Here is a 13,408-nt window from a genome sequence, read left to right as displayed (position 1 = left end):
GGTTTCAAAATTTTCGGAGTGGCCATATGTGCACAAGTGACGCTGAACGTTCTGGGCGCCCTGTTGAGGTTACTACTCCAGAAATCATTGATAAAATCCATATATGGTGATGGATGACAGAAGAGTGTAGGTGCGTGAGATTGCTAGTGCTGTGGGCATCTCGAATGAACGGGTACATAATATTATGCATCAACATTTGGACATGACAAAGCTATCCATCCGCAAGATGGGTGATGGCTTGACCAAAAACGAAATCGTGTGAAGTGTTGCAAGGACGGTTTGCAGCTGTTCCAGAAGAATCCGCAGGACTTTAAGCGTCGTTTCGTCACTGATCAATCTAAACAATGGGTTACCAAGGGGGAATTGGCGCCAAAAAAAGGCGAAGACCGTTCCTTCGGCCGGAAAGATTATGGCGACTGTCTTTTGGGATTCGCAAGGAATAATCCTCATCGACTATCTGGAAAAGGGTAAAACTATTACTGGTGCATATTATTCATCGTTATTGGACCGTTTGAAAACCGAGCTGCAAGAAAAACGCCCACGATTGGCCCACAAAAAAGTCCTTTTCCATCACGACAACGCACCAGCTCACACCTCAGCAGTTGTGGCCGCAAAATTAATGGAAATAGGGTTCCAACTCGTTTCACATCCCCCCTATTCTCCAGACTTGGCTCCCTCGGACTACTATTTGTTCCCCAATATGAAGAAATGGCTGGCGGGAAAAAGATTTTATTCAAATGAGGAGGTGATTGCAGAAACGAATGGCTATTTTTCAGACTTGGACAAATCCTGTTATTCGGAAGGGATCAACAAACTAGAGTAGCGTTGGACGAAGTGTATAAGCCTAAAAGGAGACTATGTTGAAAAATAAAAAAGGTTTACCCCAAAAAATTTAGTAGTTTTTATTTTTGCACGGACTTTTCAAACGACCCTCGTAGTTTGATTTGAAAGATTTATTGTGTTTATGCAGAATTTCAGTAAAACGGTGTGAACCTAAGTTGCACAATAAGAAAGAATATTGCCAATATAAGTTAAAAGTTTTATATTTTTATTTTTTGCCAATCCTTCAACTTAGAGACTGGTCATCTTCAGGGCACTGGAACACATTTATAGAAACAGATTGTAATTGAAAATTTTATATAACCAAATTAATGTTTCTCAGCCCTGGAGAAAACCTAGTCTTTAGCTCGAAAACTTGGCATTGATACAAATAAAAAATTTTTTGAATAAAATTGGCAGTACTCTTTCTTCCCGTAGTATTCGAGGATAAAGAATTTCTGTGTCAAGTCCTTCTGGTGGAATCTAATCAAAATTTGGAGTTTCTTTTTTTGCTATCTTTTAGACAGACGAACAAACTAACAGAGAAAAACTTTTTTTTGAGAAACATTTTTGCTGCCTCACAGGATCTCAAGACTAGTTATTTCAATATTGCAATACTCACTCGTATTTCCTTTCTTTACCTAGAAAAATATGATTTTGTTTTTCGTTTTAAAATATTTAAGAAAAAAAAAAAAAATCTACCGTAGGTAGGTTAACAAAGTTGTACTACTTACAACAAGTATCAATAGTGGTAATGCTTGTAAGCTCCACTAGATCGTGTCAAGTAGTTAAGAATGTTTTGACACGTCATCTATTTGACCTGGTTCTTCAGTTCAGAGAAGAAACAACAACCACGCAGTGTCCGTTAGTATAATTTCGGGAGCAATTCGTTACACCACCTGCGGCATTTGATTACTTCCAAGATATCTCATTAAAATTAGATACAAACATCAGCTAACTGTAATAATCACTTTTCTTTCATTCATTTTGCTATCTTTTAATTTTTGTTATTCCATTGGAAATATTGCGCATATAATTAAGGGCAATACGATAATAGTAATTTTGATTATTAATTAATATGATCCTTCTGCGCTTATTTAGCTCTATATTTTATTTAAACATTGCTCTAATGATGGCAATAAATGCAAATAACAAATGACTTGAACACGCACTCTTCCCTTCAATGCAATTTACGTAAATAAGTTTTCTTTTTTGAAAATCAGAATCTGTAATGAAAACATAGTTGACTTCAATATTATACTTCACTACGTGTTGAAGGAGCCCAAAACCGCACTAACATCAACATTTCTTGAGAAAACGAAATGATATAATTGATCTAACGTACGTTATGGCCAAATTCAATTGGTACCCTTTGTGGCAGTTTACCCTAGAAATGAACAGAAAACTCGAAAAAGCTGTTTGCTACAGTCGTACTTCTGGTAGACTGATATTCTTTGAACTCGCGATTACGGTTCGACATTTCTTTGACATATCCAAAACATTCTGGCCCCCAACAAAACCTCGTGATTGGTTTTTAATTTTACTGAACATGCACAATGATAGATTGCCATTAGTTTATTTAGTTCTGCGTTTGCTCCTAAAAATCTAGCTAAACTATTTAGAGGTTAAACCCTAATATTAGTATTGGTTATAGATTGGTACCGTTCACTGAAATATCTTTAAAGAAGACTTCTCTCTAGCCGAAGGATGCTGCTAAAAAATAAAGGTCCACAGTGCTGGGTAATATCTTGGAATTTATCTGACATATCCGGCATATTTATTGTATCCAGGGCCTGAGTCAAGATAAGTGAGATTATGTATCTCTGACAGTACGTATAGTACCTATTCATGAAGTAAATCGAAATCCTCTTCACCAATCTGATTAATCTTCCACCTCTTATGAAGTTGGAAAATCCAAAAACCAGCCAGCGATACCATAAACATACGGGTTATCCAGCACTGCGGTTTTAATCACATTTTCAAACATACAGATGTTTTTCTTCGTTTATTGGAATCAATGGAATCATTTAAAGAAAAGAATAAAAGTTTTTGTATAAAAGTGACACCCTCACAAACACTATCTAATCGGTTAGGACCACTTTTTCGAACCCTTTAAATGGGTATTTTCGATGAAAACTAAAAATCCTAGAATCTTCTTGATTGCAACACCTTCTTTAACTTACAGAGATTAACTTTAAGGAATAAAAAAAAGGATCTGTGATTTGTTGTTTTTATCAAAGTTAAGTCCTTTCTGTTACTCGTACTTTTACTTTTATGACTCTTTTCCCTTAATGAACTACAATAACAAACGAAAGTATTTTACTTAATTCTGTAATTGTTTTAAAAGACAAGCACAAGTTCTAATTTAGTTGAGGCTTAACTTCAATCTGAACAGTGCTTGGCTCAGTAAGTAGGTTAAGTAAAGTGAAACTGACAAAAGCAAAACTAATCCTGGTTATAAAGTCCACAAGTTGAGTTTAAACTAGTGTTTGTTGTTTACTGTGCAACTTGCTTTCTGGTAGAATTGTATTCGGTGATAGGAATGTCCATATAATTATTAAATTAGTGTTAAATTGTAGTTAACTTTTATTTTATTTTTTTAAATTTATGTATTTGGCAATTTACAAATCTGAAAATACATGCAAATAAGTAAATCTGATGGAAATGTTATGGTGCATGAAGAGAGAAACTACCTAGCAGTAGCCCTTTTTATAGGATATCGATGTTTATAATAATGTTCGTTGCCACTGGCGATTTAGTCAGCGTGGTGGATTGTCAGAAATGACGGTGGAGGCGAGAGACTTTACGAAACGATTAGAACAATTACAGAGAGTAGTATGGAAATTGTGATATTTCGTTTAGGCAAGTGGTCGTACGAATGGTGATGTTGAGGTCACTATGAAGATTAACTTTAGCAACGTAGAAAGGAGCGTCAGCTATCTGTCGAAATAGTTTTGATTAGAATGTCTGTACAGTCCGTATGTTTGTAGGTTTGGCTGAACCCCACAGCTCTAGTCCGTTAGTCCACATAGGTTTGAGGATAGTATTGTTTATTAAGCGTTTAAGTTCAATGGGTAATTTGGAGTGTCGTCCAAGTAGTCTGTAAAACAGTTTCGCACGTTTTGTTGGCATTGCTTGTCTTTTAAGTCTAGTGTGTGGGTTCCAAGTGAGTCGTTTGTCTATGTAGAGCCCAAGGTAGCGCAATCAGATCTGTGCAAGAAAAAGGATTGCTGTTGAAGAAAACAAATTGTTTTTTGGGTTTTCCCAAAAGAATTTTCCACATTTACTATTTTGAATTCACACTGGAAATACAAGTTCATAGGACATCATCAGGAACCAATGCTCCTCCCTCCTCCAAAAATTATAAGTTTAAACCAAAATCAGCAAACCGGAAATGTTGATTACCGAGTTTTCATAATTTTTTTGGATAAGCTGGAATAAATGTTAACCGATTTTCTAGAAGCGTTGTGTGGACATTCATTTTTCTGGCGTAAATATCTCTGGTAAGTAAGGTATTTTATCCTCACTAGTTATTAGTGACTTAACACAGTTATTTTTTCTCCGCCTTGAACTTGAAAGGTATGAGAACTCCCAAGAAAAATTTCCAATAAAATTTGTGAACTTTTAAAGTGTATCACCAGAGTAAGAAGTTTAAAAAATAAAAATAAAACGGTTTTAGAGAATATTGAGAAAAACTGAAAGAACGCTTTGGTGCATTTCGACCAAAATTGCTAGTGACACAAAATATTAAGTTCGTAAAACCTATTGTCACATACTAACGGACATAACTCATTCAGACCATGCTCTAAAAACATTTTGTATTTTATTCTAATGACCTCAAAACTCAACTTCCGGTCAAAATTGATTTTTGAAAATTTGAGAAGTAAGAGAAAGTATGAACTCTGGTAGAAAGGTTGGTTCTTGGTTAGTCCTATTTAGTGCATCTTTGTTTTTATTCTGCAACAGCTTCCAGTGGCAACAGCCCTCACATTTACTCGGAGTATGAAGTTAAAGCGAAGAGATTAAGTAATATTGGACGACACTACATTGCCGCTCACCCACACCTACACTAATTCTACTTCATTATCTCCATCATTGTAACTTTATAAGTGTCTATCTCTGTGAGAATGTTAGAGATGTATTATCTGTCGAGGCAGAGGTTATATGGCCGGTAATTTACACTTGTGTGGTCAGTTTGATGGTTATGTGGCCACGATGGCTTTTTTTTTTTTATCGTTCGCACGCCCACCATTTTAAAATTAAGATGAATTCCTCATGTTTTTTGAGTCCTCCTTTCTCTAAAACATCTGTTCCTTATAATATTGCATGTATTAAACATTAGCTATAGCTTCTTTATCTTTTTATAATCTGTTCACTACTTAGTTGTTTAAATTACCTTTTAAAATACGTGGTTTGTTCAACAATTTCCACAGGACGGATTTTAAAGCAGCTTTACAATGAGCACTTGAATTTTCATTTTGTGTACACATTTTCCTCTACGTGGTCTTTTGCTTGGGTCGGGGGCCAATTAAGTGAGTGACTTTGATGGCTAAATGAGTCGTGTGGCGTGTTGGAGGAAAACACGAGGTATCTGCAATTTTACCTGTTGAAAGGTCATTTAGTACGCTAAAGAGACTTCACTTGACCCACGTGATAGTCATCAGACGATCTTACATGTTATCAACATCGCATTTAAATAGCGGATGACGCTCGTAACATCTTCCGCGACTCAATTCTTCTTCTTCAAAGCTCACACAGAACATTTCAAAAAATCTCCGCTGCCATATTTTTCCAACTTCAAAACAAAATTTCATTCAACATCGCTGCCTGACAAGTTTATTCATCATAAGTATTCAATTGTTTGATTGCGAATCGTACATATTCAGATTATCTTGTGATATCTGATGAGAAGCAGGGTTAAACCATCTCTTCCTGGACATAATCTGTATAAAAGAGTTCCGGGTTAAATAACGCCACCCTGTGAAGGTGTTTGATATGTCTACATGTTACAGTTCATTTAGAAGTAACCATACCACTCAACAGCGATTTAGTAAGTATCTCAACATCTCTAATTTATATAACTTGGGGGCTCGTTTATTTCATAGTTAACATAGTTATCTTTCTATTTTTATTTTGAAAGGTGTTCTAGTTATATAATACTGTTAATGATGTGTATTATTATTGGGCGAGGCCGACCTTTAGTTTGTCCGTTATATTTGAATGCTAGAGCACTGCGATAGTGTATTAACAAAGGTCCCACCATTGCCGTCAGTAGTTTGGCCGCGTTCAACTCCACAATATATTTACGTGCCAAGTAAATGTCGCATCAAAAGGTTCTTCTCACCCCCTCCTCCTTTTTTTTATCATGACTTTCCGGCGATATTCTGTGCTTTTGGCGATGGTTTTACTACCTAGGCTCCAACTGGTTTACTTCTGTAATCTAATTTTAGTCATTAATATTTTTAACACTTGTGAATAGCGTTCTGTGAACACATTTATTATATGTGACCTAGTTATTCAGACGACTGGCCAGTCTGCTCTTGGAAGAACGTGGCCTTTCGGCTGCTGTTCTTTTAGAGGTCCGCATTGCGTAATAACTTCTTCATTTTTTATTTTATTTAATTTTTTCTTTAAATTGGATTAATCGATTATCGAACCGGATTTATGTATTTTTTTTTTTTGGTTTTGTTTTGGTTTCTGTTTTATCTGTTAATTTATGAATATATTAAAACTGTCCGGTAGGACAGTTGTATAAGGGTTGATCGTCAAAAACTGCACGAAAAAGCGTAACGTTGAAAAACACCCAACTTTGACATTTTTTTTCTCTTTTCCTATAAAAGATAAAATTCCCAAATTTTCTTTATAATGTAGGGCAAATCCTCCTTTATGACTGTAATTTTTTTGTAATAACATAGATTTATTAGTTTTCGAGAAAAACGATGCGAAAAATGCGCAAAAACAACATTTTCAAAAATTGTTGTTGTTCTTCTTCTTATTAGAATAAGTATTGATTGAGTGCTCTGTTGATTGTTTTTATCGTATCTCATACTTCTCGGAGAAGTGTTGTGTTGGGGGTCACAGAAGACGGAAACGTTGAAACATCCTTCAAGACCAGCTGTTAGTAAAATCACAGTTCGACTTCAGACGAATTTTTTCTTCTTTCTAGTCTTTTCAAGCTTAAGCTTAGCTTTCTAATATCTAGAGAGTATAAAGTGAAAGAAATTCACTAAATTGAAGAAAAATGATAACCTCCATTATCTAAAACACGTAATGCTAAAAATCTTATGCTTAAATAATGCCCATAACTAACTTAGCTTGTAAAAACAATCTATCTATTCTATCGGTAATCCCAATATCCGGGTTCTTCATCAAGTTCGTGAGTAAACCTCCAAATTTGATGTTAATAATTATTTAATTAAGTGATCGCTGACAGATTATATCGCTGATATTGATTTGCTAACTGATCTAAACTCTAAATTTATTCGGAGGAAACGAGTGAGGATTTACAGTGATGCAATCTAGTTAAACTTCCTCTCTTGTAAAAATAATTAAGGGTTGCTTTTTCTAGAATGGTTCCACCATATTTAGTTTCCGATAGACTTTTAAGTACTTAAATTAGTAATAAATACTTAATATTTAATTACTTAATACAGTGAATAATTTGTTGGTAGGGCTCAGAACTATAGAAGCTGTGGAGTATACATATAAGGGCGCCAGACTCGGGACATTCAATCGCATTCAGGCATTGCATTTACTCTCTGAGGACTTAGACCCTTTTTCACGTCGTTACTTTACTCGTCATTCAGTTCAGCCAATTCTCCTAGAAATAGTTTATGTTTAGTTCACCCTAGTTAGTTTCTGTAATATACACTTACTAATTTCTAAGTTGGTATTAACGCTAGGCGTTAAATGCTTTGTCAGTGTTTAGCATGTTGCACATTTTCTGCATTGAGTCATGCGCATAGTTAATCGTGTTTTCTTCTGATTCGTACTTCAGCCTTTCTAATCAAATCTAATTTTCCAGTCTTACCTATAAATCGATGGCTACCTAAATCTCCTTTTCGTGGCTATAGTCATCGACATCCTCATCCTTAGTACTGGCAATAAAATATTCATTTATGAAAGCCTAATTTCAAACCACTTCAGTTCGGAAAGACCGTTGTTTTGAGTTATCGTCTACTTCTTTATTATGGCCAACAAGATTTTGAACCCACTATGTTCTATCAATTCCTTTTCTTCCTTTGCTCTCAAGCCCGAACTATATTAAGAATTATACTTTTGTGCAATTATTTTTTTTCCTTTTATATCTTGTCTTCCTCAACAATATTTAAACTTCCTCTTTGGTTAAATTAATATTGGAGCGGGGCCCTCCTTAAGTAAATGGTGATAAAGTGGAGTAATGCCTTGTTTTTCAGGCGGACCTATACTTCCCCAACTACCGATTAGGCATTGTGCACTGATATGTGTGTATTAAGATAACAATATTAATATTTAATTAGTAATATATGAAACTAATAATGTAACTAGTGAAATCAATTTCTAGTCAGAAAACAATGCACAAGGCCAGACTTTCGGTAACATTGGCATTTCCAAGGTAATGAGTTTCAGGTAGTTTCTATCACGTACCTTCACAAACCGCCAATCAATCATCCTGATGTATTACCAAATGGGTAACGCCGAGTATGTACAGAATCCATAATTAATTTACTGTCGAAATGTGTAACGTATTGAATTTGCCCTTCGCCATGGAGTGTACAGCTAACGGAAACGATATAATTACTCTAGTTTTTTATCTGGCACACTGTTTTTTGTTTTCTTGTTTTAGTCACTGACTTTTATTAAGTACAAACTGAATTATAAGTTTTACTTGAAAAAGTATCCTTCTTGCCCCATACTTGGATCTGCAATTCTTCAGATGGTTTCGAGTAGGAGTTTACAGTTTTCTCCGAATTTAGAATATAGTTTACTATAGAAGACCATACATTTTTGAGGGCAGTGACTCCCTCGAGTATTGTGAAGAGGCTAGACTTGTGTATACTTCGTCATTTCAATATAATGAACATTTTACAAACTACTATAATGTTACTAACCATTAAGTATGTTCCATAAGAAATAACATAAGTTAGAACCTAAGAGTATACTACAATAGCAAGAGAATGTCGTCTGAAAGTCCATTTCAGATTCATTTCTTCCTCCTGCCAGCCATTTTAATTATTTCTTCATTAATAATATTGTGCAGAACTATCGTCTGATTTAAGTTTTATTAACCTCATTTCTCTTTGCAAACATTCTATTAAAGCAATAAAATTATATATTTCCGTGTTGCTCCACTGTGATATTAAGTTGAAATTACGTTCACATGTTAGCTTTACGCTTTAGCTTTCTAATTATTGTAGAAATTTATTTATTATATAATTTTGTTTTCTGTTCAAGTGTTAATGTTAACCTTTTCAGTGTAATATCTGTTAAGAAACGAGAGTAAAGAGCTACTCGTATGTTCATAGAGAACCGTTTCTTATTACTGTGGTATACACTAAGTACACACTTAGTATGTGCCATGTGTTAGTCTTTATTGTGTGTAAATTATAAACACTTTCACAAAATTATATAGCTCATAATCCTATATTATTGTTATTATATCAGCCTAACCAAAGAACATAACTACCATCTACCACATGTGTTCGTGCAAATCTTCAGTTATAAACCCACCTTGTTGATTTTTACATTATTACCATTTGGAAATAATTAGAGGTTTCATTTGTAGCAGCGTGAATTGACCACTATGTCTCTGTTAGTGAAAGTGATTTTTAATTTGTTTACTTTGAATAAATGAACTTCTAGGACACGCGTCCCAATCATTACTACAAGTTATCCTGGCACTTTGGATGTGATGCGAGTACAACGGCGATAGTAACTTTTTATCAGTGCGAGTCCAATTTCTTTACTACTTCTAACTTATTAACAGAAGTGTATGTTTTGTAGATTGCTTCTTCTGAATTTGGTGATCAAAGTTATGAATGTGAGATCAGTTAGAAAGAAATCAAATTAGAAGTGGAATGCCACAATTACAAAGTATTTTTAAATAACTTTATATTAATAATATATTAATGGTGAGTGTGTCAATGTTTATTTTCTTTCACAGTGTACTTTAATACAATTTTATACATTAATGTGTTATATTATTTATTAATATTATTGTATTTTAAGGCGCCACGGTAGCCGAGCGGTTAGAGGCGAGACCCGCAAAGCTAAGGTGTACTGTTGGTTTAGTGGGTTCGTTTCCTGATCTTGGCCTAAAGGTTTAATTTAATGGTTTATAATAGTTATTTATTTAACGTGTGGAAAGTAGTACTTTTCCTCACGCGAGGCAGGGTTTGCACGCACGAGCGAGCGAAGCGAGGCGAGTGCAAGTGCAAATTGCCGAGTGTGAGGAAAATACTTTACACTAGAGTTAAATATTATATTTTTTCTGCAACCATTTATTAACTAATAAAATTAAAAATTTCATTTTTACAGTCTACAAAAAGTAATTTATTTATTATAAACATTTATTGTTATATTACAATTATTTACATTACTTACGTATTTACTTTACTTATTACATTTTCTGCTGTTTCTTTTATTGATGGAGGAGTGTTTTCTAAACAGGCATCACTAGAATCCATTTTAAATTTCTATAAGGTAACACTATAACCTTTTTAACTGTTATAATTAAAAATATCTAATTATTTATTAAAATATTATTTTTATTTCTATATTCCTTTCAATTTTTATTTTATTTTTTAATATTCGTTTTTTAATTATTTAAATAAAATAAATTTAAATAAGCTTATTAGAGTTTTACAGAAAATATTTATGTTAATAACAAAACTTCTTATATCAAGGAAGCACAATAAAGTTTTTCCACTCACTTGTGCGGAAAGTGACACTAATGGGAATTTCCCCCCACTAATGTGGGAAGTTGGGCATTACACAGCTGATTTTAATTGAGTAATGAGAACTTCCCTACATGGTTGCAGAAAAAAGAAGTTTATTATAAAATTCGATATCTTTGCTATCTGTCTCTGTCCACGACACCTAATCGGTAGTTTGATATAAGCCCGCCTGAAAAATATAAGCACAACTCTCAATGACAAATTAATACACTCATGAGCTCTTGTATTAATATTGTTGTTTTTAACTGACCGGAAATGTTTAGCTTGTTGCACATTTTCTGCATTGAGTCATGCGCATAGTTAAACCACATGACGTCATTTATTTGACCCATTAATTAATAAATGCTCAGTATAATTTAATTATTAAAACACAGTATTTGTCTCGGTCAATAGGGATGAGAGGGTGGGAGAGATTTGTATATTGTCTTACTATGAAAAGTCTAAGCAAGCTCTTACTTGGTATTGCGTTTTGATATTGTCGATTGATATTGGGTATTGATTGATTGGGGCGGGTGTTGGCCTATTCCAGATGTGTCAAATTTAATTAAACACGGGCCATTTGGTGCAAAAGGCAAGATTCACTCGGGCTTTATCATATTTGCAAATTTTGTTAAATTTACCATTTATATTCAATATTTATATTTAACATCACAACCCAGAATGCTTTTTTTTTAACCTTTTTGCTATTAGCATCTGATTACATTAAGTGACACTGAGTGCGGCAGACATATCGCTTCCAAACGTTGCCGGAACTAGTCAGCGCGTATATGCAAGCCCGCAGGCCCCCAGGATAAGCACTGGGCCACGTCTATACTCGTCTTCAGCAGATAAAGGAGGGAATTCTGTGTACGGTATTACCTTGATCTCGCCTAAGCGCTATATTATTCATAACAATACACATTTTCTGAATTGAGTCATGCGCTTAGTTAAACAACATGACGTCATTTTTTGACCCATTAATTAATGATCCATCATTTAATGACCCATTAATTTTTCTATTTTCATTTTATTTATTTTCCACAAAAAATTGTTTCGGGGCCGACAGTTTGACACCGCTGGTCTAGTGGTTATAAAATGTGCCTTTTTAAGTAGGAGATCACCAGTTCGTATCCTGTGTTACAGTTACTTTTTATTTGTTAAATAAAAAGTAAGCTCTTTCTGAAAAAATGGGCGATTATTTTACTAACTTATTAATATTGATTGTCGCACCTAAATTATATCATTCATTGTTGAATGAATTTCGCAAGAAATGCTATTTTCAAGGGTCATGAACACGTGTAAATTTAAGGGTCCCCTCTTAAATATCGCTTTATTTTAATAAGCGATTTCTTAGTCGGACTTTAAACGCTCTATTTTATTGAAATTGGGATACTTTCCGGAGGATAGTGCGATGAAAAATCACTCCGAATGCTAATTACCTTTTATATCTTGATGCGCTTTAAGTAAATAAATAAAAATAACCTTAAATTACCAAGAGATGATTTGTATCTGGAAGCCGCTAAATGTGGACTTTGGCCAGCAAATTCAATTTCAAAAATGACGGATCCTCTTAGCTCACTGGCCGTTGAAGACCAGAGTTTCCTGTCATGAAAGAACCATTGTCCAGAGGTTCTTCTGTAATGCACTGACTTGGCTCCATTTCTGCTTTATCTCACCTTAATTACATTTAAATTGATAATTAAAAAAAAAAATTCTTACCTCACTTCAGATTTAACAATATTGTTTTCTTTGTTTCAGGTGAGTATTGTGGATCTTTCACTTATTAATCGAACATTTTCAATGCAGTGTGATGAACGTTGTCACAAAGGTAAAGTTTGCAGCTGTTTTGCTTTGAGCCTTCTTTTTTAGCCAATAGTTTCTGTCTGTAGCTTTCGATTCCAAGTGTTTTGTGATTGATTCTTAGATTTTTTTACTATCACTAAAACACATATGTGCCTGCCTCTATTGTGAATTTTCCGCAGCATTAATAATATATTATCTATTCATTTATGATTATATCCGGTGTACCTGTACGAAAGGCAGAACCGTTGGTGACCATATTAGGGTGCAGTCAACGCGAACATTAGAATACAAAGAGCCGCACAGTTGCCGTCTGATTGTTCTAACCATTCCATCATGAATATTAACTGATGAGTGGTAATTTCGTGAATTTCTTTGAAAAAGGAAAAGAAGGTCATAAAAGTCTGATGAGAAACACTCATATGATTGATTATCTCTCACTTCGATTGTTTCGATTTAGCGGTTATTAATGACCTCCCAGTCGAATTTGCTGGACCCTTACACAGACCCAAACAGCACTCAACATAGAGTCTGTGGAGATAGTTTTATTAGGGGTTTAGCGAACCCACTATTTCTAGCTCATTATCATACAAATCACTCCGTACATAATTTACTGAGACCCATACTCTCTGCACGAACCCCTGAGTATTTAAAGATTCACGATTGTGACAAACTCTGTGAACATTAAAGGTTAAGTATCATACTGTAAAGTTTTCGAGGTTTTATTTTGAAATTTTCTCCTGAAGAATTTATTTACAGTAATTTACATTTTTAGAATTGTTTCATCATTTTCAATTTCATGTTATCTTCAGCATTTATCAGATCATTTATCTTTGAAAACTTTCTTTTCTTTAAAATTATGTATGGAGTACTCT

General features: G+C 34.3%; 1 protein-coding gene across 21 annotated transcripts in view; it reads left to right on the top strand.

The window, feature by feature from the left end:
• Positions 1-13,408, top strand: part of LOC141454744 (uncharacterized) — a 405,562-nt gene that overhangs the window by 180,224 nt on the left and 211,930 nt on the right. For 3 of the 21 annotated variants that reach the window (XM_074129556.1, XM_074129485.1, XM_074129386.1), the window contains exon 1: positions 12,519-12,561. The exons of the other annotated variants lie outside the window; for them this stretch is intronic. In XM_074129556.1, the coding sequence (XP_073985657.1) occupies positions 12,534-12,561 (28 nt within the window). In that variant the 5' untranslated portion in view covers positions 12,519-12,533. Of the gene's footprint in view, positions 1-12,518; positions 12,562-13,408 lie in introns of those variants that run through there. 21 annotated transcript variants of the gene reach the window in all.

Source organism: Rhodnius prolixus, unplaced genomic scaffold, assembly GCF_049639745.1.
Source record: "Rhodnius prolixus isolate KJV_2025 unplaced genomic scaffold, Rpr scaffold_1, whole genome shotgun sequence".
NCBI lineage: Eukaryota > Metazoa > Arthropoda > Insecta > Hemiptera > Reduviidae > Rhodnius > Rhodnius prolixus.
The sequence above is the reverse complement of the archived record's forward strand: the minus strand, read 5'-3'. Positions and strand labels throughout refer to the sequence as shown.